Source organism: Lissotriton vulgaris, chromosome 3_1 (genome assembly GCF_964263255.1).
Source record: "Lissotriton vulgaris chromosome 3_1, aLisVul1.2, whole genome shotgun sequence".
Classification (NCBI taxonomy): Eukaryota; Metazoa; Chordata; class Amphibia; order Caudata; family Salamandridae; genus Lissotriton; species Lissotriton vulgaris.
The window spans coordinates 2,084,168,066-2,084,194,307 of NC_141689.1; the positions used below are offsets into that span (position 1 = coordinate 2,084,168,066).

Sequence of the window (26,242 nt, forward strand, 5' to 3'; positions counted from 1 at the left end):
AAAGTGATCCAAAGAAAGTCAAAAAGGCCTCAACTCCAAAAAAGTGCAGGCAAATGTCAACCTGAGGAGTTATTCTGATAAAAATCATCATTTTCAGAAGGTTTATGCTGCTTGCTAGTGGATTTCTTGTGCAGAATTGAAAATTTAGTAATTTCGCGAGTGCGAGATTGTTGCTGCCCGCCGCATCTACATGTTCGCAATTGCGAACTCTCGCGATGCGTCGCCAAACTCCCGCTGGATCCCGCAGCAAGATCCAAAATGGTGCAGCACTCGCAAAATATCGAGAAAAATCACTCGGCAAACGCTGAATGACGGTAAGTGAATGCTGCACGCCGCAATATTGTATCACCAAACAAAAAAATCTGCTGCGTGCGAATTTGCGGATTTTCTGTAAATTCGCAGGAGTTCGCGGATTGCGAATTTACCGAAAATCCGCAAAATCTGCGAGCGGAACGGATTTTCCGCCCATGCTTAGAAGAGACGCTGCTCGATTTTTTGTTTTTTCCTTTTTGGGCTTTCCTCAGTTTTTTCTTTGCTTTCCTAGAAAGCAGAGCGTCCTTCTGTTTGATCTCTGGGGCGCCGTCTAGTTCTTCTATTGTTTGACAGCTAGTTGAAGGGCAGGGCGCATCAGTTATGGGCCTCATTAAGGAACTTAAACTTGAGACAGTGGATGATGGCAAATGTGATGTTTTAATTGGGCTTGCATGCAGGTCTTCAAGTAAGTCAGCTGGGTTGTTAATAGGTTCAGTATTTAATTTTGTTGGAGTCAGTTGTAAGGATGGACCAAAAGGGGCTCTTGAGACCCGGACTGAGTCTGCCAGAGTAGTCAAAACTGCAGGAAGATTTGCCCACTGATCCACAATGGCCACGCATGAACATGAGCAAGTTGTTTGTGAAGTAGAGATCAGGTTTGTGATATGATCCATTTTTCCTTTCAAATCAGCCAAACAATAGTATTCCCTCATCTGGGCCAGTGTCACCTTGGTGCAGGGAAACACCGAAAGCGCAAGACAGATTCTCACTCTGACTCTGAAATCGGAGGAATAGCAGGTGTGTCATGGACACCTCATGTACTCAGTAAAGTTGAGGAAAGCCGCGGTGCAGACCGCCTATGGCTTGACTTACCTCACAACAGCAAGGACGAAGGACTTCGGTAGCTGGCCCTGGAGTGGTCCTCGGAGGGAGAAGAGAGCTGCGACCGATGAGCGGCCTGCGACCACCGCGCCGCTAACAGTGTCATGCGGCAGTTCTACAACGCCTACGACCAAAGCTGATGATATGAGCCGCACCGTTCGGAGTCAGGGTCCGGCGCCCAGACGCCACATGATGAAAGGATGAGAGTGTGAGGGTCAAAGATATCTAGAAAAAAGCAAACTGTTTCATCGACAATAACGAGGTAGGCCAAAAATGGCTAGAGGCGCTGCTTTCAGGATCCGTGTGGGAGTGCGGAAAGGAAGACACTGACGCCAGCCCATCAGAGGAGGGCTTATATGGACTCTATTGACATCACATCTGGTGTACGACGTCATTACCACGTCGCTTGACACGTAGAGGTACTGCTGTAGAAAAGTTTCCGGCTTGAGTCTGGCGCAGGGGGATAATTCAAAGGTAAGGAATCTGTGGCTAGATGCCGCTATCAGAAAAAGTGTGTCCCTTTACCTTTTTACAGACATACAAGAGTCGTGGTCCTTCTCTAAGCACCAGGGGCAAGCCAAATGAGGGTCTGTCACAGACACCTGCCTGTTTAAAGCCTGTTAGCTTCTTAGTGGATATACCTACCACACCAGGGGATGAAAATTTCAAAATAAGCATCGACAAAAGATCAAGAAAAAGTCAGTCAAAAAATTACTGGGGGTAGCGCTCTCCAGATCTAACTGACTGGAGGAGAAAGAATAGAAACACTGTCAGCGCATTAAAGTGGCACCTATATAGGCACCGCCCACATTACTCCCTGCACGGGCGATCGCAACGCAGAACCGAACACCACCACCTACGGGCGTGCAGGTGTACTGCTCGAAAACTCCCTGATCCCGGCTGGCACCTGGGAATTATTCCAAGGTAAGGAATCAGCTGCTAAAAGACTATCAGATACTATTTGTACCAATCATAGACCAGTGATATAACGATTGGCAAAAGGGTCTGTAGAAGTAATTCCTTCGTTTGCAAAACTGATTATGGCAATTCAAATTCAAAGTAGAATACATGTTGGATGGGAAAGTGTGATGGCAAATTTGCTATCCAAAATCCAAAACTCCAACAGAAAATAGTTTAGATGTGTGTAATGGGGAGTATGATAGGATAGTCATCTGGAGGTGGGTGGTTACAACAAAGGGCACTATGTGTGGTTACTAAGAAGTGCCCATAAACTGTATGTAAAAATTGAGAATTGGCACAGAAGAGACTAAAATGAAGGAGTCTCTGGTGACTTCAGAAACAGATAATGTGTTTGAGAAGGTCAAGGAGCTGACAAATGGAAGAGGTGGTAATATGAATGGTGCCTCCAAAGGTTTTGAGCAGCAGAGCAAATGCCATTGTGAATTATGAACAGCTGATGAGCAACATTCCCAAGAGGAGAGTTCGTGGGATGTACTGGTAGACAGGAATGCATGGTGAAGTTGAAATGTTTGCGAAGTGATGTGCAGCAAATGCTTTTAGGACCATAGTTCAAAAGGTGAGGATAACAATTAGAACTTGTAACAGCTAGTGGTAGAGTCGGATATTGTGGAGCAAGTGGATTCACGAGGGAAGAAAATACTGCAAATTTGTAGTGGGTATTGGATACAGTATGCAGGCAGAAAAGTATAACCAGTAGGAGTATGCAGATAAAAAATAGGCTAACTATCGCATTCTTCACATTTATTATTATTATTAGGGAAATTTGTAAAGTGCCTGGTGTACGCCTACAGGCGTGTCCCCGCGCTATGGAAAGTGGGGTAAGCAGTCCAAGCAGCCAGCACAACCGTCTACAGTCTGAATAAGTGAGTCTTAAGTTTTGTTCTAAACATGTGTTCTGAGGACTCCAAGCGTAACTCTGACGGAAGGTCATTCTACTGCTTCGCTACCAGATATCTGAATGACCTTCCCCCCATACGGGCTTTCTTAATTTTTTGAATTTTCAGAAGACCTGTACAGGAGGAGCGCAGAGTCCTTGTGGGCTCATACCTGGTGACCAGACTCTGTAGCGGGGCAGGGGCTTTGCCATCCAGAATGCGGTGGCACATGGCAAGGGCTCTGAATTCCACCCTACTCCTAACAGGAAGCCAGTGCAAGGCCTGGAGTGCTGCCTTAGAGGAAGATCTTCTAGGAAGCCTCTGAATAAGGCGAGTGGCAGCATTTTGAAGCACCTGGAGGCGATTGAGAGCCTTTGCCGTGGCCCCCAGATACAGCAAATTGCCGAATCCAGGCGTGAGGTGACTAAGGCATGCACCAGCGTCCGATGAGCAGAAATGGGCAGGAAATCCAAGACCTTTCTCAGAGTTCTTAGAACTCCGAAGCATGTCCCCACCACTCGGCCAATCTGGGGGCCAAAGGCAAGGTCAACGTCCAACCACACCCCAAGATTTCTTACTTCCTGGCAGGGAACAGGCGTCTCTCCTAGGCAGGGCGGCCACCACGCCGACGTCCATACAGATGGACATCCCCCCACCACGAGCACCTCGGTCTTGCTGCCATTAATTTTCAGGCAGTTGGCAGACATTCAGGTTGCCAGTTCTTGCATGCACACTCTGAAATTGTCCGCCATCAGACCGGGTGCACATGAGAGGGAGATGACCAGCTGCGTATCTTCGGCGTAGGACACCAGACATGTAAGGAACTGTCTTTCTGAAGAGGTAGTTAAATAAGTTATACCTATTCTCCCACTCTCATAACTGCCCTGAACCCTTGGACCTAAATTCTTTAATAACGGTGAAACCAAGGTTTAAATTAAATAAAGACCAATTGCCCACATATCTAAGGCTGTGTCTACCAATCACGAGCATACGCACCAATTTCCCAGTCCATATACTTCGAGCTAGTGTTTCAGAAATTGTTCTCCTTAAAACCCATCACCTCACATTTTCATGCGTGTAGCACATTCCTTCCTGATATTGACAGCATCACTTTTGCTGTAAATCACAGTTTGCTTCCTTACAGCCTCATTGGGAGTATGAATATAATATGAAACATTTTTAGGTCAAGCCTGGGTAGCGCATTTGCTGCTCTGCGAGGCATGCTGTATTGAGGTAGAGACTGAAGCTCCGCCCACATTTTTCATTGGCTTATGTCATTGTCCACTGTAAACTGTGGCTGTTCATTGATCAATAGGCTTAGTAGTCCCTCCTTAGTACCACCTTGTCTCATTTTATAACCTCCCAAGGCGCCACCCCTGTTACGTATGTTTTTGCTCAGTAGGCTTTAATTACAGACTCTAGGCACTATTTTCTCAAATAGCTTTGTCCTGCCTGCTGTTGCAGTCAGGATACGCTCTCTCCTAATGCTTTTTAAATTTTCTATAGCACACTTTTGCAATACAATAGGTCTCATATTTGCGAGACTTTGAGCTATTGACATTGTAAATGACACCTTTTATTTATCAGCTTTAAAAAGAACACATAAATAGAAGGCATTGTCATTTGCAATTAGTAACACAAGAAGGGTACAAAGTTCCCAGATGAGAGTGTGAGATACAAGTGAGTGTAAATGCGTGAGTAGCGTAGAAGATGGTAAAAAGGGAGAGGGGAATTCCCTTTTTGAAACTAAAACCCTCACACACTCAGCAAGCTAAGTGTCATGCTTCATCATATGGGTTCTGCTCCTCGTCAGACTGGCGCTGCAATGTCTGACGGGCACCCACGAAGGGGCTCTTTATCGGAGATCTTTTGTTCCAGCCATATGGTGCATGCGTGTGAGAGGGCAAGTGAAAGTGTAGTCGTGAAGTGGTGGTGAATAAAAAAGGTGGGTCAGTCCACAGAGAACTTTAATAGCGTGGTTAACTCCCTTGATTAAAAGGGGTGAGGGGAGATATATGCTGAGACAGATTCACAACAAAATATCTTACACCCTCAGGTAAGGTCAACATGTTTCTTGCCGTCATGGCAATTCTTCAGGACCTAAGTGCTCAGTACTACACAGTGAAAAAAGTAAATGAATGTAAATTACAACCTTATTCCTTGCGGTCAATAAGTAGGCAGGCCAATTGGTCCTGCTTATGCGATGGGACCTAGAGGAAATATACACAACAAAAGAGTGTGATCAATGTAAGGTTCCATTGTTTCCTGGGTCACATGAATTCTACGCTATTCAAACACACTAGTGAAAATTTATTAAAACAACAGAAAAACTGCAGTAGTGGGTTGAATCACAACTGGGATTCAAAGACGAAGACATGTGGGATAGTGAAGTGAGGGTGGGGCAGGTTGATGCTTACCCTAAGCAGTTCCTAAGGTGCCCCGCAGTCTGCTCCTGTGGGACCTGCAACAGTGAGTAAGGTACCTAGGGGAGAGAGAAGACGCACAACAGATAGGCTACTTTAGAAACATATGGAGAAATGCTTAGAGTGTGTACATCACAAGGGGTCCTCCAGGCGTTGCTCATGGAGGTGAGCACCCCATGTATTGCCCCGCACCTGATCCACGTGGCGAGTGTAATTGCCTGTCAGCCAATCGGGGGCCGTTGAGGTAGTACATCACTCGTAGAACCACCGGCACAATGAGCAGCCCCCGATCACACCCGCCACCCCACACGTCGGAAACAGTGGAGGCGGGGACATTACGGGATCAAACCCTTGCACCAATAGTCCCACTAGGCAAAGTAACACCGCCCAACGAGGACCATGTCGTGAGATCAGGCCCCTGCAAACTCGACCACGTCGGTAGGACGGTGCTATCGTGAGAGGTAAAGCACACACTGCCAGTAGCGTCACCAGTGTGATAACGGGCTATGACCCGTGGTGGACTTGCAAAACACTTACCCAAGCGGCGTGGGGTCTTCTCCGTCAAAGCTACCCCCAGCAAAGTCCCAGGATGAGTTGGCAGCGAAGGAATCACTTGTTAATGGGTTAACAGGTTACCACTAAGAGTAACCACCTGATGGAAAAATTCAATCGGAGGGTAGAGGCGCTAACGGTGTACTAGCAACAAGTACGTTTCAGGGTTGACAAGGGAGGAGTGAAATGTCGTAGATTGACGCTCATAGGCACCCCAGTCATGGACACCTCCCATAGGCAGAGGAGGTTGTAAAAATACGGGGTAAAGTGATGTAGCAGTTACCCTTGGTGAATCACTTCAATGTCTTCGAAGTTATGTAATCGGGTCCTCCGTGTCAGGGCCAATTAATATAGTACATACGTGTGTTAAGGGAGTGTTGCTAGGTATTAGTTAGGAGTTGGATACATAAAACAAAAAACTAGCAGCCAGAGCACCTTGTGGGGCCTCCCCCCTGTGATGGGTCACTTCCCATGTGGAGGTTGTGCTGTATGCCCCCAAACAGTCCAATGTAAAGGAATCAGGCTTACAGACACGTTCGTGTGGAGCCTCCAGAGACATACCAACTGCAACAGCACCAGATGCATATACTTGCTTACTTGCCCCTGTGATAAACATTACATTGGGATGACGATGAGGCAAGTGAAACTGAGAATTATGGAGCATAAAAGCAATATCAGATGCTTAAAAACACATACTAGACTATACGAACATTATACACAACAAGGCCATCCAGCAGACAATGTACGTTGGTTGGTTCTAGAATCCCACCCTGCCATTACCCAACAGGCACTGTTCAGGATTGAACAAAGATGGGTCCACTGGTTGAAACTGGATTCAAGGGGTCTCAATGATTCTGTACCTTGGTCGTCATTGGCACGCTAGTTCGTACCTGGGACTACCTGACACTGATATTATGTCCTGTACTTATACGCTGCCCAGTATGACTCATGAGTGAAGGTATTGTGTGTCCCCTTACCTCAATGGTGCCCCCCTTTTTTGACTAGTTGGTGCCACCTTATGGAACCTGATTAAATTGTGACAACCACCTCCGTTTGACAAGGGTTATGTATCCAACTCCTAACTAATACCCAGCAACACTCCCTTAACACACGTATTTACTATATTAATTGGCCCTGACACGGAGGACCCGATTACATAACTTCGAAGACATTGAAGTGATTCACCAAGGATAACCGCTACATCACTTTACCCCGTATTTTTACAACCTCCTCTGCCTATGGGAGGTGTCCATGATTGGGGTGCCTATGAGCGTCAATCTACGACATTACACTCCTTCCTTGTCAACCCTGAAACGTACTTGTTGCCACTACACTGTTAGGGCCTCTACCCTCCGATTGAATTTTTCCATCAGGTGGTTACTCTTAGTGGTAACCTGTTAACCCATTAACAAGTGATTCCTTCCCTCCCAACTCATCCTGGGAATCGAGTCCCCTGTCTCACTTACTACATCCAAGATGGCCGCCGCTTCGGGACGCTAGATTCCATGGCTTGACCTAGTGGTGCATTGCATCCTCTCACTAGCAATGCGCATGCGTAGTACCAACCCGCTACTGCTACGCCCACCCACGGAATTGGCAAGACGAGAGGACGATGGCTACAAGTACTATGGGACTTCCCATGGGTTGCCACCAGTTGCTCCTCGTCCTGACCAGACGTTGCTGGGGGTAGGTTTGATGGCGAGGGCCGCACACCGCTTGGGTAAGTGTTTTGCAAGTCCTCACGGGTCATAGCCCGTTATCACACTGGTGACGCTACTGGCAGTGTGTGCTTTACCTCTCACGATAGCACCGTCCTACCGACGTGGTCGAGTTTGCAGGGGCCTGATTTTACAAAATGGTCCTCGTTGGGCATTGTTACTATGCTTAGTTGGACTATTGGTGCATGGGTTTGATCCCGTAATGTCCCTGCCTCCACTGTTTCCGACGTATGGGATGGCGGGGTCTGATCGGGGGCTGCTCGTTGTGCCGGTGGTTCAACGAGTGATGTACTACCTCAACGGCCCCCGATTGGCTGACAGGCAATTACACTCGCCACGCGGATCAGGTGCGGGGCAATACATGGGGTGCTCACCTCCATGAGCAACGCCTGGTGGACCCCTTGTGATGTACACACTCTAAGCATTTCTCCATATGTTTCTAAAATAGCCCATCTGTTGTGCGTCTTCTCTCTCCCCTAGGTACCTTACTCACTGTTGCAGGTCCCACGGGAGCAGACTGCGGGGCACCTTAGGGAACTGCTTAGGGTAAGCATCAACCTGCCCCACCCTCACTTCATTATCCCACAGGTCTTCGTCTTTTAATCCCAGTTGTGATTCAACCCACTACTGCAGTTTTTCTGTTGTTTTAATTAATTTTCACTAGTGTGTTTGAATAGCGTAGAATTCATGTGACCCAGCAAACAATGGAACCTTACATTGATCACACTCTTCTGTTGTGTATATTTCCTCTAGGTCGCATCGCATATGCAGGACTAATTGGCCTGTCTACTTATTGACCACAAGGAATAAGGTTGTAATTTACATTCATTTACTTTTTTCACTGTGTAGTACTGAGCACTTAGGTCCTGAAGAATTGCCATGACGGCAAGAAACATGTTGACCTAACTTGAGGGTGTAAGATATTTTGTTGTGAATCTGTCTCAGCATATATCTCCCCTCACCCCTTTTAATCAAGGGAGTTAACCACGCTATTAAAGTTCTCTGTGGACTGACCCACCTTTTTTATTCACCACCACTTCACGACTACACTTTCACTTGCCCTCTCACACGCATGCACCATATGGCTGGAACAAAAGATCTCCGATAAAGAGCCCCTTCGTGGGTGCCCGTCAGACATTGCAGCGCCAGTCTGACGAGGAGCAGAACCCATATGATGAAGCATGACACCTAGCTTGCTGGGTGTGTGAGGGTTTTAGTTTCAAAAAGGGAATTCCCCTCTCCCTTTTTACCATCTTCTACGCTACTCACGCATTTACACTCACTTGTATCTCACACTCATCGGGGAACTTTGTACCCTTCTTGTGTTACTAGTCTTTCGGACATGTACACTGGACCCCGTTAAATATAGTCCGCCCACTGTTCCCCCCTTTGTTGATAGATTGTCATTTACAATGCCAAAAGCTCAAACTCTCATAAATGCAAGACCTATTGCATTGAAAATGCTTGTTTCTCCTACTTTGTGTTTCTTCCTTCTTTATAACCAAACAGCCTTGACAAAGCCCCAGATCTGCCCTCCAGTCATGGGGCAAGGCACCTGTTGGCTGAACAAGAACAACAGAATAATTTGCTAATCTGTTAATCTTTCTACTTGCAACTTGTACTAAGCATTTGATAATCTGCTTTGCGGTCTCATATCTATGTGCGTATCCATACTTAAACAGGACTATTGTTGTCTAGAAGCATTTGGTATTTGCAACTCTATTTTAGGAATAAAATAGACTGTATATGCACTCAAAATGGTGACGCTTTTGAAAAAATGTGTTATGGAACATAGGCGCATAGTGCTGTGATTCCCAAAGAATAATAAAATAGTTAAAAGAGTAGCATTATACACTATAAAATATCCAAAACATCTTAAATTAGATTGGAGAGAACATTTAAACAAACAGATGTGTGCATATTCCACTACTCTAATGAAGTCAGACCCCATTCACGCTAGAAGCCATAATCAAGAACAATGTCTCCTTGAAGGGCAAATTGATGTAAACAGAATGGCGAGGCTTCATTTGTCATATCAGGAGGAGAGGTGTGGTGCCGCGGCCAGGGCGACTGACGCTGGAATCTGGGGATCACGGTTCGATCCCCTTCGCCGGCGGCAGATTAGCCTCTGGGCAATAGCTTGCTTAATCTTCCCGACGGCCCCCAGCGCCTAGGGACCCTTACGGGTGATTCTTCGCACTTTACAAATGTGGATTATTATTATTATTATTATTATATCGGGGTTCTAGCACAACTACTGCTATCTAAATATTTCTTCTAAAATCTCAAGGTCTGGGCTCTGATGCCAGTTTCCCCAGAGGACCCTGGGGAATAATTCAACCCCCAGAAGAAGTTGAGGTAGTACATTGATCTCCTTCACAGCAAAGGGCTCAATATAAGAGAAGGAACAGGCTTCTGATGTATAACTCATCCTATGGTTATTTGTCCCCAGAATGTAGGTATCTTTTAGGCCCGGCCAGTAGGATTTTTTGAGAGCCTTGTATAGACCTGAGAGTCAACGACAGCGGAGCTTTTGACTTTTATCTAAAGAACATATCAAGGGTACTCAACAGTAACAACAAGAGAAGAAAGAAAAATTAAGGCTTTGGCTAGGGCTGGTCAGTAAAAGGTCAATTAGTAGAACTCCATGGACCTAATGTAATGTATGCAAATATAGATAAATCATTGGAGATCGAAACTTTACTTAGAACTGCAATATGTTTTGTTAATGGAGGAGCCAACAGATGTCATACAATATTTAAGATGTAGACAAAAAGGCCCATTACTGATGCATAGGTCAAATGATGTCTCACAGACAGTGGAAACATGCCTTTCTGCGTGCAGGGGCTTGTCTGTTCTAGACTGATAAATTCCAGCAGCTTGACCTAATCACTTTAGTTACCATAAATAAAAAACATTCAAATTAAAAACATGGAAAGTGAGCACACTACCTATTTTATCCTCAAGTGTAGCAAGTTGTTCTTGAGATATCTGAAGTTCATTGGACTTTACTGACAGTCGATGCTGAATATCTTGTTGGGACTTCTTTAGTTGATCGTTCAACAACCTAAGACGTCAAAAACATGAATTATTAAATTAATTGAGGCAAGGTTCCATGCAATCATCTATTTCTTACTGAATACTGGTGTCCGGCTAGGTCTACAGGGCCCGCACCACTCCAGTCCAGTGAAGCAGTACTTGTAACACGTACTGAGCTGTCCCGGGACAGGCAGAACCATATCCTACTGTAGGCCACTGATATGCCGAGGATCTCCTTTTTAGAGTCTTACATCTGAGGGTGTGTGGGTTTGAACAGTCCAGGGTCACTTAGGTTGGTGAGCAGTTATAACATCTAGTTCAGGCGTCTTGTTTCCCTGATAATAAATAGATTCTCCAAGCAGTGCTATTCCTTTTATAAAAAGCAATACGACTTTTTAAATTATTATGCAAATAGGGAGCAGTACATTTAAGTTTCCATACAGCACTTGTGGGAATTGCAAAAGCGTTTTTAACACCAATGTTCAGCATAGGGAGGAATGAACATGGGGTATGAATACTGCAATGAAACTGTAAAAAACAAAGACTGCAATCCCTAGTGCATATGGGCATTAGGTACACTATCAGAATAGTAATCTTTACATCTAATGCTAAAAAGTATTATGGCAACAACATCGACCAGGAAAATATTGTGAAGGTAAATATATATAGATAAGTATAGATTTACTATACGTACCTCCATATATATGTACATTCATAAAACACACCTTCAAAGTGGGTGGTTGAAACTGCCACACTGCCTCTTATGTATTCCAGGTAGATAGTTGTTGCTCTCAGCAGAAAGCACAGGGTGCATGGATAGGGAAGGAGTCCAGTTCTTTCAAAGACTTGTATGCTTATTGTCCTGGAAACCAGGCCAAAGTCTTTGTCAAAATATCTCTCTTTTAAGTCACACTTTGACTTGATGGAATTGGTTTCAGTCAAAGCAAAAGAGGTATTTCTTGGGCACATGTAGTGGAAGCCACAGAGAGCACTTGGCTCCACAATTAATCCCGATCTACAGGAATTGCATAAGCGCCTTGCATAAGAGGTGGGACAGAAGTCACGGACTACCACCGCTTCTCTGATTTAAAGCACCACACAATAAAAAGAGCTTTATACATACAGGGAATATCTAAAACTATACAAACAATCCAGGTATGCAGACATTCTTAAACACGAGCAAAATATATTTGGAGTCTGAGTTGGCCCACTGATGATCTTTCCACACTTATGTACCTGTGAGAGTCACAGTACGCAATGTTCCAGGGAGGCAATAGTCACTTATTCTAAAAGTACCACAACTGTGGGTGGACCCCAAAACACAAACAGTGAACACCCTGTTCGCAAACAACGTGCCTTCACCATGCAGAGGACAGGTGAGGAAATGTGTGAGATGAGTCTCTTGCGCTACAAAACATACCTGGCCAGACGTTAAAATCAGGGGCAAGTTGTCGCGTGGACACTGCACCACAGATTTCGACCCTACAACTGGCTAAAGTAATAGGAGGCTGACATAGAGTGCAAGGGAGATTTGTTACAAAGAAGCGCACTACAGTGTATGCTGTACTCACCTAAGGGAGTTTAGTTCCGCCTTATATTGAGATGAGACATCTGAAGTCTGGGCAAGCTCATGGGACTGCACGTTCACCTCATTTTCAAGCAATCCAAGGTTTTCTTTCATTTTTGAAATCGTAGACTGTAAATCAAGCCGTTCAGTTTCAAGCTAGATTTGAAATAAACACACATCAATAATACCTTTAATCTTCACACGATAATATGATTTAAAAAGCAAATCTACTATTTTTTCCCACAGGTGAGTATTTAAATGCCAATCAGAACGAAAGGCCTACAATGCACTTTACCTTCCAACTAGACTTACTTCGTAAACATTGTTTTCCAGGTCTTTGATCTTTTGCTCCATTCTCATATTTTCCGATATGGATAATTCCTGCTGGTTCTGAAAGAAGAAACAAGGTTTTCTAACATGTTTACACCTGTGGAGGGACGGAATTTTGGAAGTAACCTGCGTACAGCTTGTGTGCCTTGTTACGAGCTGCTGCTTACTTGTTTAACCTGCACTAAACTTGATAACCTGCCATTCCCTGGAGCAAACTTGCTATTTATCCGATCCTACGTGCCCAGCACGGACACTGCTGTCTGCCAACTACAACGTCCAGGCAGCTTTGTGATGAAATGCGTTCTGTGCACCCCTCGAAAAGCCCTCATGGAGGCACTATCCCACCATGAGGCGCACATGCAGCTCTCTGACCTGCAAACAAGTCAGCTGGACACACATGTACTCCGGGCACAAGTCCTAAAAAAATAAGTGGGGGGACGCTGTCACAGGAAGTGACGTCACAAAAGGTGGCTTGCACCATTGGGCTCATTACCTCCCCTCACTCACCCCTTAGAGGCGATTGCATCTGAGAAGTCAGTGCATGAGCAGCGTGCTCAGATCTCGTCCCAGAGGCCAAAGAGTGAAGTCCAGCTGTTTGGCAGGGGGGACGGCGTCCACCCGGTAAAATAAGTGGGGGGACGCCGTCCACCTGCGTGGTACCTCGACTAGAGCCCTGCATGTACTCCATCCTCTTAATCCTGCCCATGCGCAGTTCCAGCATTTGCAATGCGCCTCCACTCCTATGTCGAGACCACCCACAGCGCCTCATGAGCCCACGTTCCTTCAGTGATCTGAGGTTAGAGCACTAGGTACTCACCTTGAACCGCTCTCGTAGACTCTCCTTCTCGGTCAGCACCGTGTTGAAATCAGCCACGGCCTGATCTCTTTCTTCCTCCACTCGACGAAGGACAGTTTGGCTGGCTGCAGAGGATGCCTTGGATTGAGGAGACCTGGTAATCTCTCTTCTTAACACATTCAGTTCGTCCTTGGCCTACAAACAAAAAGAACTGTTTAATACTAAATAGACTAGATTTTGTACAGTTCACAGCTGGCTCAGAAGCTGTACATAGGAGGCTAACTAGGCTTTGTGCCCCAGACTGGTGCAGGCTCATAAGGCACCCACGTGGAATTGATAGGAAGCACAGAGTTATTGCTAATATCTTTAATTATTAGCATCTTGGAAACCAACTGAAGATTTTAATGGCTAATTTACCTACAATGCATCTGTCCAGTTAGTTCAAATTCAATCACAAATGGATAGCGATAAGTATCTGTTGCATTATTCACCCTTCTATGACATTAAAGACAAGACTAATGTTGCGTATTTGGCGTTGGTCTTTTTTTTCTTGAAACAGAAGGAGATCTCCAGTCACAGATCTGGGTTGAATCCACCCCAGTTCAGACCCAGCCATATGCAAATCAATCTTGACCCTGTTCCTTATGGGCCCAGTCGAGCCTGGCTAATGAGGGGATGTTACCCCAAAACCGGTCCCAGGATGCTTGTTTTAGGTCCGTCCAGGGAAGACCTGGTTTGGCCGTTCGTGCTGGACTGTTTCCATGAGGCACAGGGTCAAGACTGATTTGCATATAGGTGGGTCTGAACATCACATTGCCAGCTAACCACATTTCAACAGCCAATACATACAGCTGAATCACAAGGGGCGAGTTTGACAAACACATCGACGTGGAAAATACACTCACACTTTTAGTAATTAAGTTGAGTTATTGTCAAACACATTGTTAGATTTGGGGGTCTCTAGTTGGCACAGGTAGGTACTTGTGACAAATAGGGACCCTTGCCTCTAGTCAGGGTAAGGGGGTACACTCCTAAAATAAACCCTGCTCACCCCCTTGGTAGCTTGGCACGAGCAGACATGCTTATCTCAGAGGCAGTGTGTAAAGCATTTGTGAACACATACAGTAATCAAGTGAAAACACTACAGATGGACACCACACAAGTTGTATATTAGAAATAAGTATTCTTCACATAGATTTAACACAAGACCACAAACGACAAAAATCCACAATACTGTACTTAAAATGGTAGATTTAGCTTAGTTCTCTTTAGATCTTAAAATGCGACACCCTTGTTCCGTGATGTGACGACAGCGGCTCAGACGGCGGCACTCTTCTCCGTGGATGCGAGGCGCTTCCTGTGATGCGGTGCAATGCGACAGCTACAGTGGCGTCATCTCAGTGATGCGACGGCAGCGGCTGCGATGGCGACACGCTTCTTTGAGGTTGCAAGACGTTTCTTGTGATGCGGTGCAATGCGACAGCTACAGTGGCGTCATCTTCGTGATGCGGCGGCAGCGGCTGCAACGGCGACACACTTCTTCAGGGTTGTGGGACTCTTCGTGAGATGCTTTGCAAAGCAACAGCTACAGCGGCGTCATCTCCGTGATGCGACGGCAGCGGCTGCGACAAACTTCTTCTTCTTGAGTCTGGCTTCGAGCTCCTTGCGACACGCAGTCTCTCAGAAAGCCCAAAACAGCATCAGGCACTTCCAAAGAACTCTTGGGGAGCTGGTGGTTGAAGTCGGTTGTACCTGAGACTTCAGCAGGAGGCAAGCTCTAATCTGAAGCCCTTGGAGATCCTTACAAGTTGAATAAAGCACACAAAGTCCTTTCTCCTTTCTTTTGCAGTCAGGCAACCACTGCAGGCCAATCCCCCAAGCAGCACTTCAGTTTAGGGATAGTCTCACCTCTATTTCTTCAGGTTCCTCTCCTCAGCAAAGGTTTCTTCTTGTTGTCCAAAAGTGATCTAAGTTCTTGGGATCAGGGTCCCAATACTTATACCCCAACATCCTTTGTTCTCTGAGGCGAGAGGGGCCTTTGCCTAGTCCAAACCAGTTCTGGTCAGTCCTGGAGCACTCTGTTTACATGACTCCTTCTTTCCTTTCACAGTGCAGGGCAGAGACATCAGACGCACCACAGGAGGTGGAGCCAGCATTGTGGAGGGAAGTCACAGTCCTATTCAGGTCCCAGGTGCAACTCCTCCCTCTCATCAAGATGCAGATCTCTCTATTCATCACTGGGCTGACTCACCCTGTCTCCTGGAATCCCCCAGCACCTGTCACTCAAACTCAAGACAAGGAATAAACAATCTAGCAGAGGCAGGCTTGGATAGTTAGACAAGAAAATACCTACTATCTAAAAGTGGTATTTTCAAACACAGAATGTTAAAACCAACTTCACTAAGATGTATATTATCATTCTGAGTTCAGGCATAGTAAATTTGAATTTCTACCATGTTCCCTGAGTCAGTTAAGATTATAAAATGTAATAGTCTAACTGCCCATTCTGGCCTATGGAGAAAGGTAGCCTTGCAATAGTGAAAAACGAAAATGGCTGTAATTCACTATTAGGCCATGCCACACACACCAGGGCATGTCCTACCTTATACTTACAATGCACCCTGCCCTTGGGCCTACCATAAGGGTGTCGGATATGAAGAAAAGGGAAGGTTTATGGACTGGCAAGTGGGTGCACTTGCCCAGTCAGCATGGCAGTACCAGACTGCACACAGGCTCTGCAATGGCAGACCTGAGACACACTTCTACAGGCTGCTTCTGTGGGTGGCACAACCAGTGCTGCAAGCCCACTAGCAGCATTTGGTTTACAAGCCCTGGGCACACTCAGTGCACTGTACTAGGGTCTGACCAGTAAACCAAATCAGACAGTCGTGGAATCCCTAATCCATACAACAATTTACAATAGGGAGAGCATATGCACTTTAGCACTGATCAGCAGTGGTAAAGTGCCCAGAGTCATAAAACCAACAAAAACAGGTGAGACAAAATAAAGGAGGAAGGCAAAAAGTTTGGGGATGACCCTGCAAAATGGGCCAAGTCCAACACATATGTACAAGAAGAACATACTCTCCTTTTGTTTCTGGACTCTTTGGTGTATATACAATTGGTTCTCACCCTTTAGAGCTTTAATAATAATAATAATACTGGGGGCCTGGGATAGTGCGACAAAGGCCATAGGGTGGGATGGTAAGCCGACGAGACAAACGCTCCTTTGGAAGTGTGCCTGGCTGAAGGAGTTGAACAAGCTGAACGGGTTCTCGGCCTGGGATGCGATAGGCATCTCGACGCTGGGAGATGTGATGAGGAGGGGGAGCTACAGTCATTTACAGCACTAAGACAGGAATATGGACTTAATCACACACAGTCGTTTCGATACATGCAGCTGCGAAATGCTTGGAGGGCAGAGGGGGCACTAGCGGGGCCTCTCCCGGAATATGCTCCGCTGGATGGACGCTTGCTGCAGGAGCAGATCACCCATAGGGCGGTGTCCCTTACCTATAAGACACTAATGAACAATTTACCCAATAAGCTGGGGAAACTTAGGGAAACCTGGGAGAGAGAGGTAGGGGCCATGGATGAGGTGGACTGGGGGATGGTTTTGATGCACCCTCGGGAAGTGGCAATTAAATGTCGCCTCCGGCTCATACAGTTCAAAGTGCTCCACCGGACATACTTTGATAGTGTCAGGTTGCACAGAATGGGTAGGACGTCTGACCCCTGTTGTCTGAGGTGCGGCTTTGAGAAGGGAGATTTCTTTCATACCATTTGGTCCTGCCCGAACATACAGGTTTTCTGGGGAGAGGTGCTCCGGGAGTTGGGAGAAGTTCTGGAAGTGGCTCTGCAGTCTGACCCTAGGCTGGTCCTCCTGGGTATGACGAAGGAAGTGGATGTGAGTCGTCCACAACAAATTTTTCTGGTATTAGCCTTGGTGGTGGCCAAGAGGGACGTGGCCAGGAAGTGGGGGGCGCCAGAGTGCCCGCAGCTGGAAGAGTGGCGTAGGGGAATGGACCTGTATATGGCTGCTGAGAGGGACACGTACAAGGCAAGAGGGTGCCCCAAAAAGTTTGGAAGAGTGTGGGGGTAATGGCGCCGATATCATGGGCTGGATGGAGGTCTTTGATTTGCATGTGGTGGCAAAGGATTTAAGGGTGGAAGGGATATGGACTGTTGATCGTTGCTTTCTCCTATTTGATGGTAGGATCAATACAGAGCTAGTACTACTAGCGTCGAATATGTATGTTAAGAGACGGCGGATGAAGGAGGGTGGTGGGAGGATTCAGGGATGGGATGTGCTGAATAATACTGACATGCTTGTTTTTGTTTAAGCAATGAAAAATAAAATTATTTAAAAAAAAAAATAATACTGAAGCTTATAAAGCGTGACAGCTACCCCAAACAGGGGTGTCCTGGCGCTGAGACATCAGGTAAATTGCGTCAGAGAGGGCAGCAAACGTACATATTGCTTTTCTACTCTGATGTGCATAAAATGTCTTTCTAGAAGTGGGATATGTACATGCGCTATTGGTTTGTATTCAGGTATGGTTTGGCGAGGGTAAATGGGAAATGTTTTTGGCAACTGGCTTTTTTATAGCAATATAGAATGCCGACATCTCATTGAGCTGTTCTGTCAGTGAGAGTAAATATCAAACAACATTTTCAAAATGGAAGTTTAGGTGTTCTATGCGAATATGCCATTTGTTGATAGCAGCTAATGTTCAACAATGCTACAGCTTGAGATAGAAGAGCGAGAAAGAGAAGCGAATATAAAGAGGAGTAAAGATAAAATGCTGTGAAGGCACAGAGTTATAGGCTCTGTGTGCATGCAGTTCAGGCTGTTTTGGTAAAGATTTGCCCATGGTGAGCCTCTTTAAAATATTGCCCTGAGGGGCTTTTCATCAATTAGAGGTTTTGTTAGGAAGGGGAACTCCTTTGCTCTTTTGATCAAATTCGCTTATTGAAGAAGACTTTTCCCAAGCACTACTAAACCTGCTGGGAGGTTGATGCTTACCTTCCCATTTAGCACAGCAATGTTAACAGGTGACACCGACAAGCTTCCAGGCAGAAGTAAGACTCGTGGAACACAATATAACAGTCAGTGTGAACACGCAAGAGAGTGACCATACTCTGAGACTATACGTTCAAAACTATTCTCTTCATGAAAGCTTAATAGGGCTAGGTTACCAAACACGAGGATACAACCCTGAAACTATGGATATCTACCAAGTTCTTTAGTATTGATCAAGCATTACAGGTTTATTGCACCACGTCACCATTTAGTGTTTTCTGATGAGCAACCACTCCTCAGAGAAATGGTAGATTTTCATCACAGAAACCAGCTCAGGCTCCACAATTGAAATCCAGAGTCAACTGTTCATCACCCACAGGAATTCTGTTTTTGTATAATTCGATAGGCCCACTGTATCTAGGATGGGCCTTCTAAAGTAATATTTCATGTCTGGCGCTACCTAGCTAAGTACACCTATACCAGGGATTAAAAAGTGAAAACAATTTTCATAAAGTGAAAAGAGAAATGATCTTGTGCATCACAAATAAAGTTTTTGGTTTCGGAAAAACAAAAAAATTCACAATGGTCCACCATCATGTGGCCCATAAGGCATAAATATTTTGGCGAAAGTGCTCCATGCGTCAGGGGGAGCACTTTCTGCAACAATGGTCACCAATTCGGCGGACAACTCCCATATGGCAGGTTTCTTCAGGTTCCATAAAAACTGAGGTACTTTAAGAGAAGCACTTTGCATGTCCTGTGCACAGGTAGAGAAAAGCAGCAACTGGACTTGGGTGTTTGTTGACAGAAGGATAGAAAGCTGGACCTAAATTAATTGAGCAAACAAATTTAAGCGAAAAAATCTTTTGGAGAAGTATTCTTCTGGATTTATCAAAATTATTGTTTTATGTTTTTAATAGGAACATTTCTAATTAAATAAAGGCAATTCTGAGGTCATGGCCTGGTAGCTGATAATCATATTAAGGTTATAAATCTGTGGATTATTCTTTGGGAGAAAATCCTCTTCCAGAGGTTTCTACCCTGTTGACAGCCATACCGGAGGGCTGCAGAGGAGAAGCCGGATGCCGAACGATTGGCAACTTATTTGCTGAGAGCGCCAGACAGACGGCGTAGACCATCCCGAGCCCAGCGCAAGGTCTCAACCGTGTCTATTTCTGTGCGTGGGGGGTTGGCAGGGGCGAACAGGGCGGTGGCGAGCGGCCATGGGGCGGCAAGGTCCGCCTCAACCGCCACATGCAGCTGGAAGGAAGTAGGATGAATCTAGAAGTGCAAAAAACTGGCCCCAGCTCACAGTGCGTAAAGTTTAAAGTTGGGGGCACCCAGGCCACCCCATGACATCGGGAGGGTAAGAGTATCATACGGAATCCTGGGTTGCCTACCGGCCCAGATTAAAGAAATAATCAGCGAAAGGATCCTACAAGCAAATTGGGCAGTGATGCGAACTGGGATGTTCAGAAAAAGATATAGAAAGGAGATTTAAAAGGTATTAGTTGTTTCTGCTGTTCTTTAAAAGAAATGATGGAATAAGTTTGTTGAAAGTAGTCTCAGGAGTTCGAGATAATTATAATAGAATAGAATTAATGCATTTTGCAAGAGGACTGCTTCTGCAGTTTACACTGTAAAAATGTTTTTGTAAATAGAGATATAGACCACTCAATTTTAAAACTGCAACAAGAAGGTGAGAACATTAAAAAATATATGGAGGTGGTTAACCCATAGAAAATAAGTATATTTCTCCAGGATTAGTATCTGTCATAGATTTACTGACTTGTATAATTCACTGTCATCAAAGTGGGCCCAAGTCCATGGTAACTTACAAATTACCAGCCTGAAAAGGTCCTGGAACAGTGCCATTTTAGTAGCACCCTCACCTCTTTGGAAATGAACAGGACATAAACCAATAATGTGAGTTTTCCTCTCTGTGGTTGCATGACCGATGTGCACCAGTGGTACTCCAGCATTACTATTGTTGCTGCCATTTTTCCTTGATAGTGTTATGCCCGCCTTTGTATAATAGAATGGGCCTTAACTTTCCTTGACAGCAGTATGCCCGCTTCTGTACGGCAGAAAGCTATCATCGCTGCTATGCATCTGGCGATAGCTTGTTTTGACAGTCGTTATCTTTTGCGTGGATCGAAAAATAACGCAAGCAAATGATTTAATTTTCTGAAGTCTTTTGTCTGAATATAATGTAAGCAAAAGACACACAATTGATGGACGGAATGTAGAACAAATCAAAACATTCACCCTGAATTTATCTTGGCTTGTGCACTAAAACTAAACAAAATGACCCGATAAGCATCTCCTCTATGTCCAGTATTAGATGACTATCTGAAATCTCGTTCATCCGTTCACTTAGAAAAACTGAAGTAATCAATTCTACAGGAATCAATTCTAAATGAAGGAGATTTTTTGTTGGTTTTTTTTATTTTCAAAAAACCTTTATTGATAAAATAGCATAGGTACATTACAATCTTGCATCAAATCAGAGCACTGTATACAGAGCAATGCTTGAGGATATAAAAACAGGCCAAAAACACAGATAAGCAGAGTACAGCGGCTAGGTAGACATTACTTATGCACAACAGGACAGTGAACAACAGTGGATATACATCAGGCAAATTGTGGGAGAGGGAGTGGGCCGGACCGGAAAGGGAGTAGGAACGGGGCAAAGGGCGGCTATTGACCTTCACCGGCGGGGAGCGCGGGAGAGGAAGTCTGGCTATGGGGGGTATGAGCATGAAGGTATGACACTAGGGGGCCCCATATATCCAGTGGACGAGAACTGGCTGGCATAAGGTCCCAGAACTCAGATAGAAGGGTCTGGCATCTCGATGCATCCTCTAGCCATTGGGCGAACTTAGGTGCAGGTTTTCGCCCCCAGCACATGGACGCACTACGCCGCGCGAGGGCCAGCAGCATAGCAATCAAGCGAGGGGAGGTATCCGGGCAATATTTAACAAAGCTAAAGGGGCAAAGCGGAGGGTCGGGCCGAACCAGTGAAGAAGTGATCTTGGAGATAGCGGTACAGACCTCACGCCAATAGTCAGAGACCTAAGGGCATAACCAGGCGAGATGGGAGAAATCCGCCGCAGGAGCAGAACATTGCAGACATCTATCGCTGGAGAGGAGTCCCAGCTTGTGTAGCTGAACGGGGGTGCGGTAAAGCTTGTGCAGAAATTTAAAATGAATTAGGCGCAGGCGATAGTTCGGGGATAGTCGCTTCGTCTGGTTGCAACAATAAAGGCAGTCATCTTGGGAGATATCAACACCAAGATCCTTGCCCCATGCCACACGAGCGCGATCAGTGGAGATGGAGGTGGCGGCCAGCGTGAGGGCATAGAGTTTGGTAACCAACTTCCGAGGAGGAGACGAATACATAAAGTCAAGAGTGGTCAACGAGGGGGGAGACAAGGGGAACGAAGAAGGCAGCGCCCTGCAGATAGCACGAAGCTGATAAAAAAGTAAAGTATCCATGGGACCAGAATCATCAGCGGGAGAATAGAATGTGTTCCCCGGGTAGAGATCCGCCAATGTAGTCAGCCCCAGGGGAGTGGCGTGTTTAGCCACACCGGAGGGCTGAAGAGGAGGAGAAGCCGGATGCCGAACGATTGGCAACTTATTTTCTGAGAGCGCCAGACAGACGGCCTAGACTATCCCGGGCCCAGCGCAAGGTCTCGACCGTGTCTATTTCTGTGCGTAGGAGTTTGGCAGGGGCGAACAGGGTGGTGGCAAGCAGCCACGGGGCGGCAAGGTCCGCCTCAACCTCCACATGCGGCTGGCAGGGAGTAGGATGAATCCAGAAGTGCAAAAAACTGGCCCCACCACACAGTGCGTAAAGTTTAAAGTTGGGGGCACCCAGGCCACCCCACGACATCAGGAGGGTAAGAGTGTCATACGCAATCTTGGGTTGCCTACTGGCCCAGATTAAAGAAATAATCAGCGAAAGGATCCCACGAAATAAGTGGGCAGTGAGGGGAACAGGGATGTTCTGAAAAAGATATAGAAATGAAGAAGATTTAAAAGGTATTAGTTGTTTCTACTGTTCTTTAATAGAAAGGATGGCATCAGTTTAATGAAAGTAGTCTCAGCAGTTCGAGGTACTTATAATAGAATAGAATTAATGCATTTTGCAAGAGGACTGCTTCTGCAGTTTACACTATAAAAATGTTTAAGGATATAGAAATATAGACCACTCAATTGTAAAACTGCAACAAGAAGGTGAGAACATTAAAAAATATATGGAGGTGGTTAACCCATAGAAAATAAGTATATTTCTCCAGGGTTATTATCGGTCATAGATTTACTGACTTGTATAATTCCCTGTCATCAAAGTGGGCCCAAGTCCATGGTAACTTAAAAATTAGCAGCCTGAAAAGGCCCTGGAATAGTGCCATTTTAGTAGAATCCTCACCTCTTTGAAAAAGAACAGGACATAAACCAATAAGGTGAGTTTTCCTCCTTGTGGTTGCACGACCGATGTGCACCAGTGGTACTCCAGCATTGCTATTGTTGCTGCCATTTTTCCTTGATAGTGTTATGCCCGCCTTTGTATGGTAGAATGGGCCTTAACTTTCCTTGATAGCAGTATGCCCGCTTCTGTACGGCAGACAGCTATCATCACTGCTATCCATCTGGCGACAGCTTGTTTTGACAGTCAATATCTTTTGCGTGGATTGAAAAATAACGCAAGCAAATGATTTAATTTGCTGAAGCCTATTGTCCTAATATAATGTAAGCAAAAGACACACAATTGATGGACCGAATGCAGAACAAATCAAAACATTCACCCCAATCAAGAGATCTGGGTTAAATCCATTATTCTTTTGCTCACCATGCCACCCAAGTTTAGACCTAGCAATATGCAAATCAGTCTTGACCCTGTGCCTCATGGGAACAGTCCAGTCTGAACTGCCAAGCCAGGTCCTCCCTGGACCGGAAACAAGTATCCTAGGACCGGTTTCGGGGTTTCACTCCTCTTCAGCCAGGATAGCTTGATTTCCAGTGGCACAATGAGCCCCGGACCCACGTCTGGGAATATCTGGCACACTTAGGGCGAGAGAGCAAAAGATACACAATTGATGGACGGAATGCAGAACAAATCAAAACATTCACCCCCAGTCAAGAGATCTGGGTTAAATTCATCATTCTTTTGCGCACCATGCCACCCCAGTCCATTAATTGTGTGTTGAGCAAAAGAATGATGGACGTCTTTTGCTAATATAATGTAAGACATCTTTGTACGTCTAGCCAAAGCAGTGTTTGTTCTGCTGCCTCTGTAGGGTGCTTAAAGAATGTTCTGAGGATTATTGGCGATTTGTGAAAGTCTGTAGGCATATTCGGAATGAATTAAGGAGAAGTACTCAGAAAGATCTAGTCTTTGGTAAAGTGAAGGTAGAATTAGAAATGCTTCTATTTCAACCACTGTTCTCACGCAGGTGATCACTAGGAGCAGAGCAGTCTTTTATGACAGATATTTGATATGCACTTTGAGAAAAAGTTAAAACTGACTTCTCATTAATTGGGATAATACCAAATTAAGTTTCTGTTCTATTGGCGGTTTCCTAGATGTAGGGAATACTCTGAATATGTCTTTAAGGAATTCTTTGATGACTCAAACCAGAATGTAGGCTGATCCAAGGATCGTCTGTATCTTGAGCTGCTAGGTGAACTTTAGCTGCCCTGGTAGAACGTGGTGAGGTTAGATTGAGAATACGTGAAGTTCTTTTGAAGCGCTCTATATACAGAACTTACTCCACTTTGCCAAATAGATTGTGTTCATGAAAATTGTGATTGCTTGGACATGTATTGGACGGAATTCTTCAAAGATGTCTACAAAATGGACATCATTGAAATCCGGATCCAGGCTGATAGCTTCAGACATCCAGGGTTCAGAAGGATCTGCCCCTGGCATCTGGCCAGGATGTCTGGTCATGACCTTGGTAGAATTGGTGTTTGGTCTACAAGTAGAAGATTCATGAACTGTTAGACGGACCTAGAGGGTCGGCCGAGGACAAGGGGAGAGGTCTCCGGGGAGAGCCGTCTCCAGCGATCGTACAGACGAGTAACTTCCCCCCCACAGATGTACACCACACAAAGCTAAGGTTTAACGTTCTTTATAAGCAATCTTTAGGTACGGTAGAATGGTACAAGGAGGTCAGGACTCAGGGGTCCCCTCGATTCTAGTCTCTTGGATGGGGAAGGGGGTAGCGGGACAGTCTTGTTACCAATCTGGTAGATGCGATGGTATGATGGATAGCTCACAATCCTCGAGCTCGGCGTTCTAGGTGGACGGGCCGCGGCAGCGCCGGCAGGTCCCGAGATGATCGTAGGTAGCGACGGTCCGCGGCAGCGCCAGCAGGTCCCGGTGAAGGTGGTAGTTATAACGGTCCGCGGCAGCGCCAGCAGGTCCCGACGAGGATGAAGGGTGCAGAAGGTTGCGGCAGCGCCTGCAGGCAGGACGATAGTTCACAAGGCAGGGCTACGGCAGCGCCAGTAGTCCGTCAAGGATGAGTTCTTCACGGTGTCTCTCGACTCCAGGATACAACTGCCTTCCTGCTCTGGAGCTGCCCCAGTTATAGGTCTGGCGCCCTTTGATGTCCGGACCCTCGCACTTGGAGGTCGGGAGGTCCGGGATGAGGGAGTCCAGATACCCAGCAGGGGGGTGGAGCCAGCGCCCGGGGGAGCTGGGGCGATCGGCACCTAGCGGGGGAGAGCCATCGACACTTCTTTCTCCCATTGACCTGCCAAGTGGTCCGTTCGCCTCCTGGGAGGATGATGGTGCCGGGATGTCGGGGCCTGGCCAGGCCCAGGGTTAGGGTCGAGTCGAGGCCACGCGGCCTCGTGGTGCAGTGTCCAAGATGGCGGCCGGGCCGGGCGATGGAGCTGGTAGTGGCTCGGCCCCATGATACAGAGATGTCCGGGGGCAGGAGTCCCGTAGGGGACGGGGTGCGGGTTGCTTCTGTGGGTACCACCTGGAGGGCCGGGGCTCGGGCCCTGTCATGCCGGGAGGGAGCAAGCCCTTCATGTGGCCTGTCCAACATGCGTCCCCCCCAGCTGAAGGCGGGGAGAGTCACCCATCCTCTTGGGGACTCTCCTCGTCGAGGCGGAAAAAGCGTGACAGGCCATCCGCGTTGGCGTGGTCTTGGCCAGGTCGGTGTTCCACAGTGAAGTCCATCCCCTGCAGGGAGATGGACCAACGCAGTAGTTTGGGATTTTCCCCCCGCATCTGCATTAGCCACTGCAGGGGCCGATGATCTGTTTGCACCCGGAAGTGGGTACCGAAGAGATAGGGCCGGAGCTTCTTGAGGGCCCACACTACTGCGAAGGCCTCCCTCTCGATGGTGCTCCAGCGCTGTTCTCGGGCCAGTAGGCGTCTGCTGATGAAGGCCACCGGTTGGTCAAGTCCTTCGGGGTTCAACTGGGAGAGGACCGCCCGATGCCATGGTCGGAGGCATCTGTTTGCACGATGAATTCCCGGCTGTAGTCGGGGGCCTGGAGCACAGGGGCAGTGCACATGGCGGCCTTCAGCTCTTCGAAGGCCGCTTGACAGTCTGGAGTCCAGTTGACCTTCTTTGGGTGGTTTTTGGATGTGAGTTCTGTGAGGGGCCCCACAATGCTGCCATAGTCCCTCACAAACCGCCGGTAGTAGCCGGTGAGCCCCAAGAAGGCTCGGACCTCGGTTTGCGTGACTGGAGGTTGCCAGGACTGGATGGCAGCGATCTTGAGTTGAAGAGGGGCCACCAGACCGCTTCCCACTTGGTGTCCGAGATAGGTCACGGAC

The 26,242-nt window shown here is 46.5% G+C and overlaps 1 protein-coding gene across 1 annotated transcript in view; it reads right to left on the bottom strand.

Moving 5' to 3' along the window:
* Positions 1 to 26,242, bottom strand: part of CEP135 (centrosomal protein 135) — a 434,096-nt gene that overhangs the window by 212,491 nt on the left and 195,363 nt on the right. Inside the window, exons 13-16 of the mRNA XM_086962622.1 lie at positions 13,437 to 13,610; positions 12,602 to 12,679; positions 12,294 to 12,445; positions 10,635 to 10,750 (exon numbers count right to left, since the gene is read on the bottom strand). Of these exons, the coding sequence (XP_086818748.1) occupies positions 10,635 to 10,750; positions 12,294 to 12,445; positions 12,602 to 12,679; positions 13,437 to 13,610 (520 nt within the window). The remainder of the gene's footprint in view (positions 1 to 10,634; positions 10,751 to 12,293; positions 12,446 to 12,601; positions 12,680 to 13,436; positions 13,611 to 26,242) is intronic.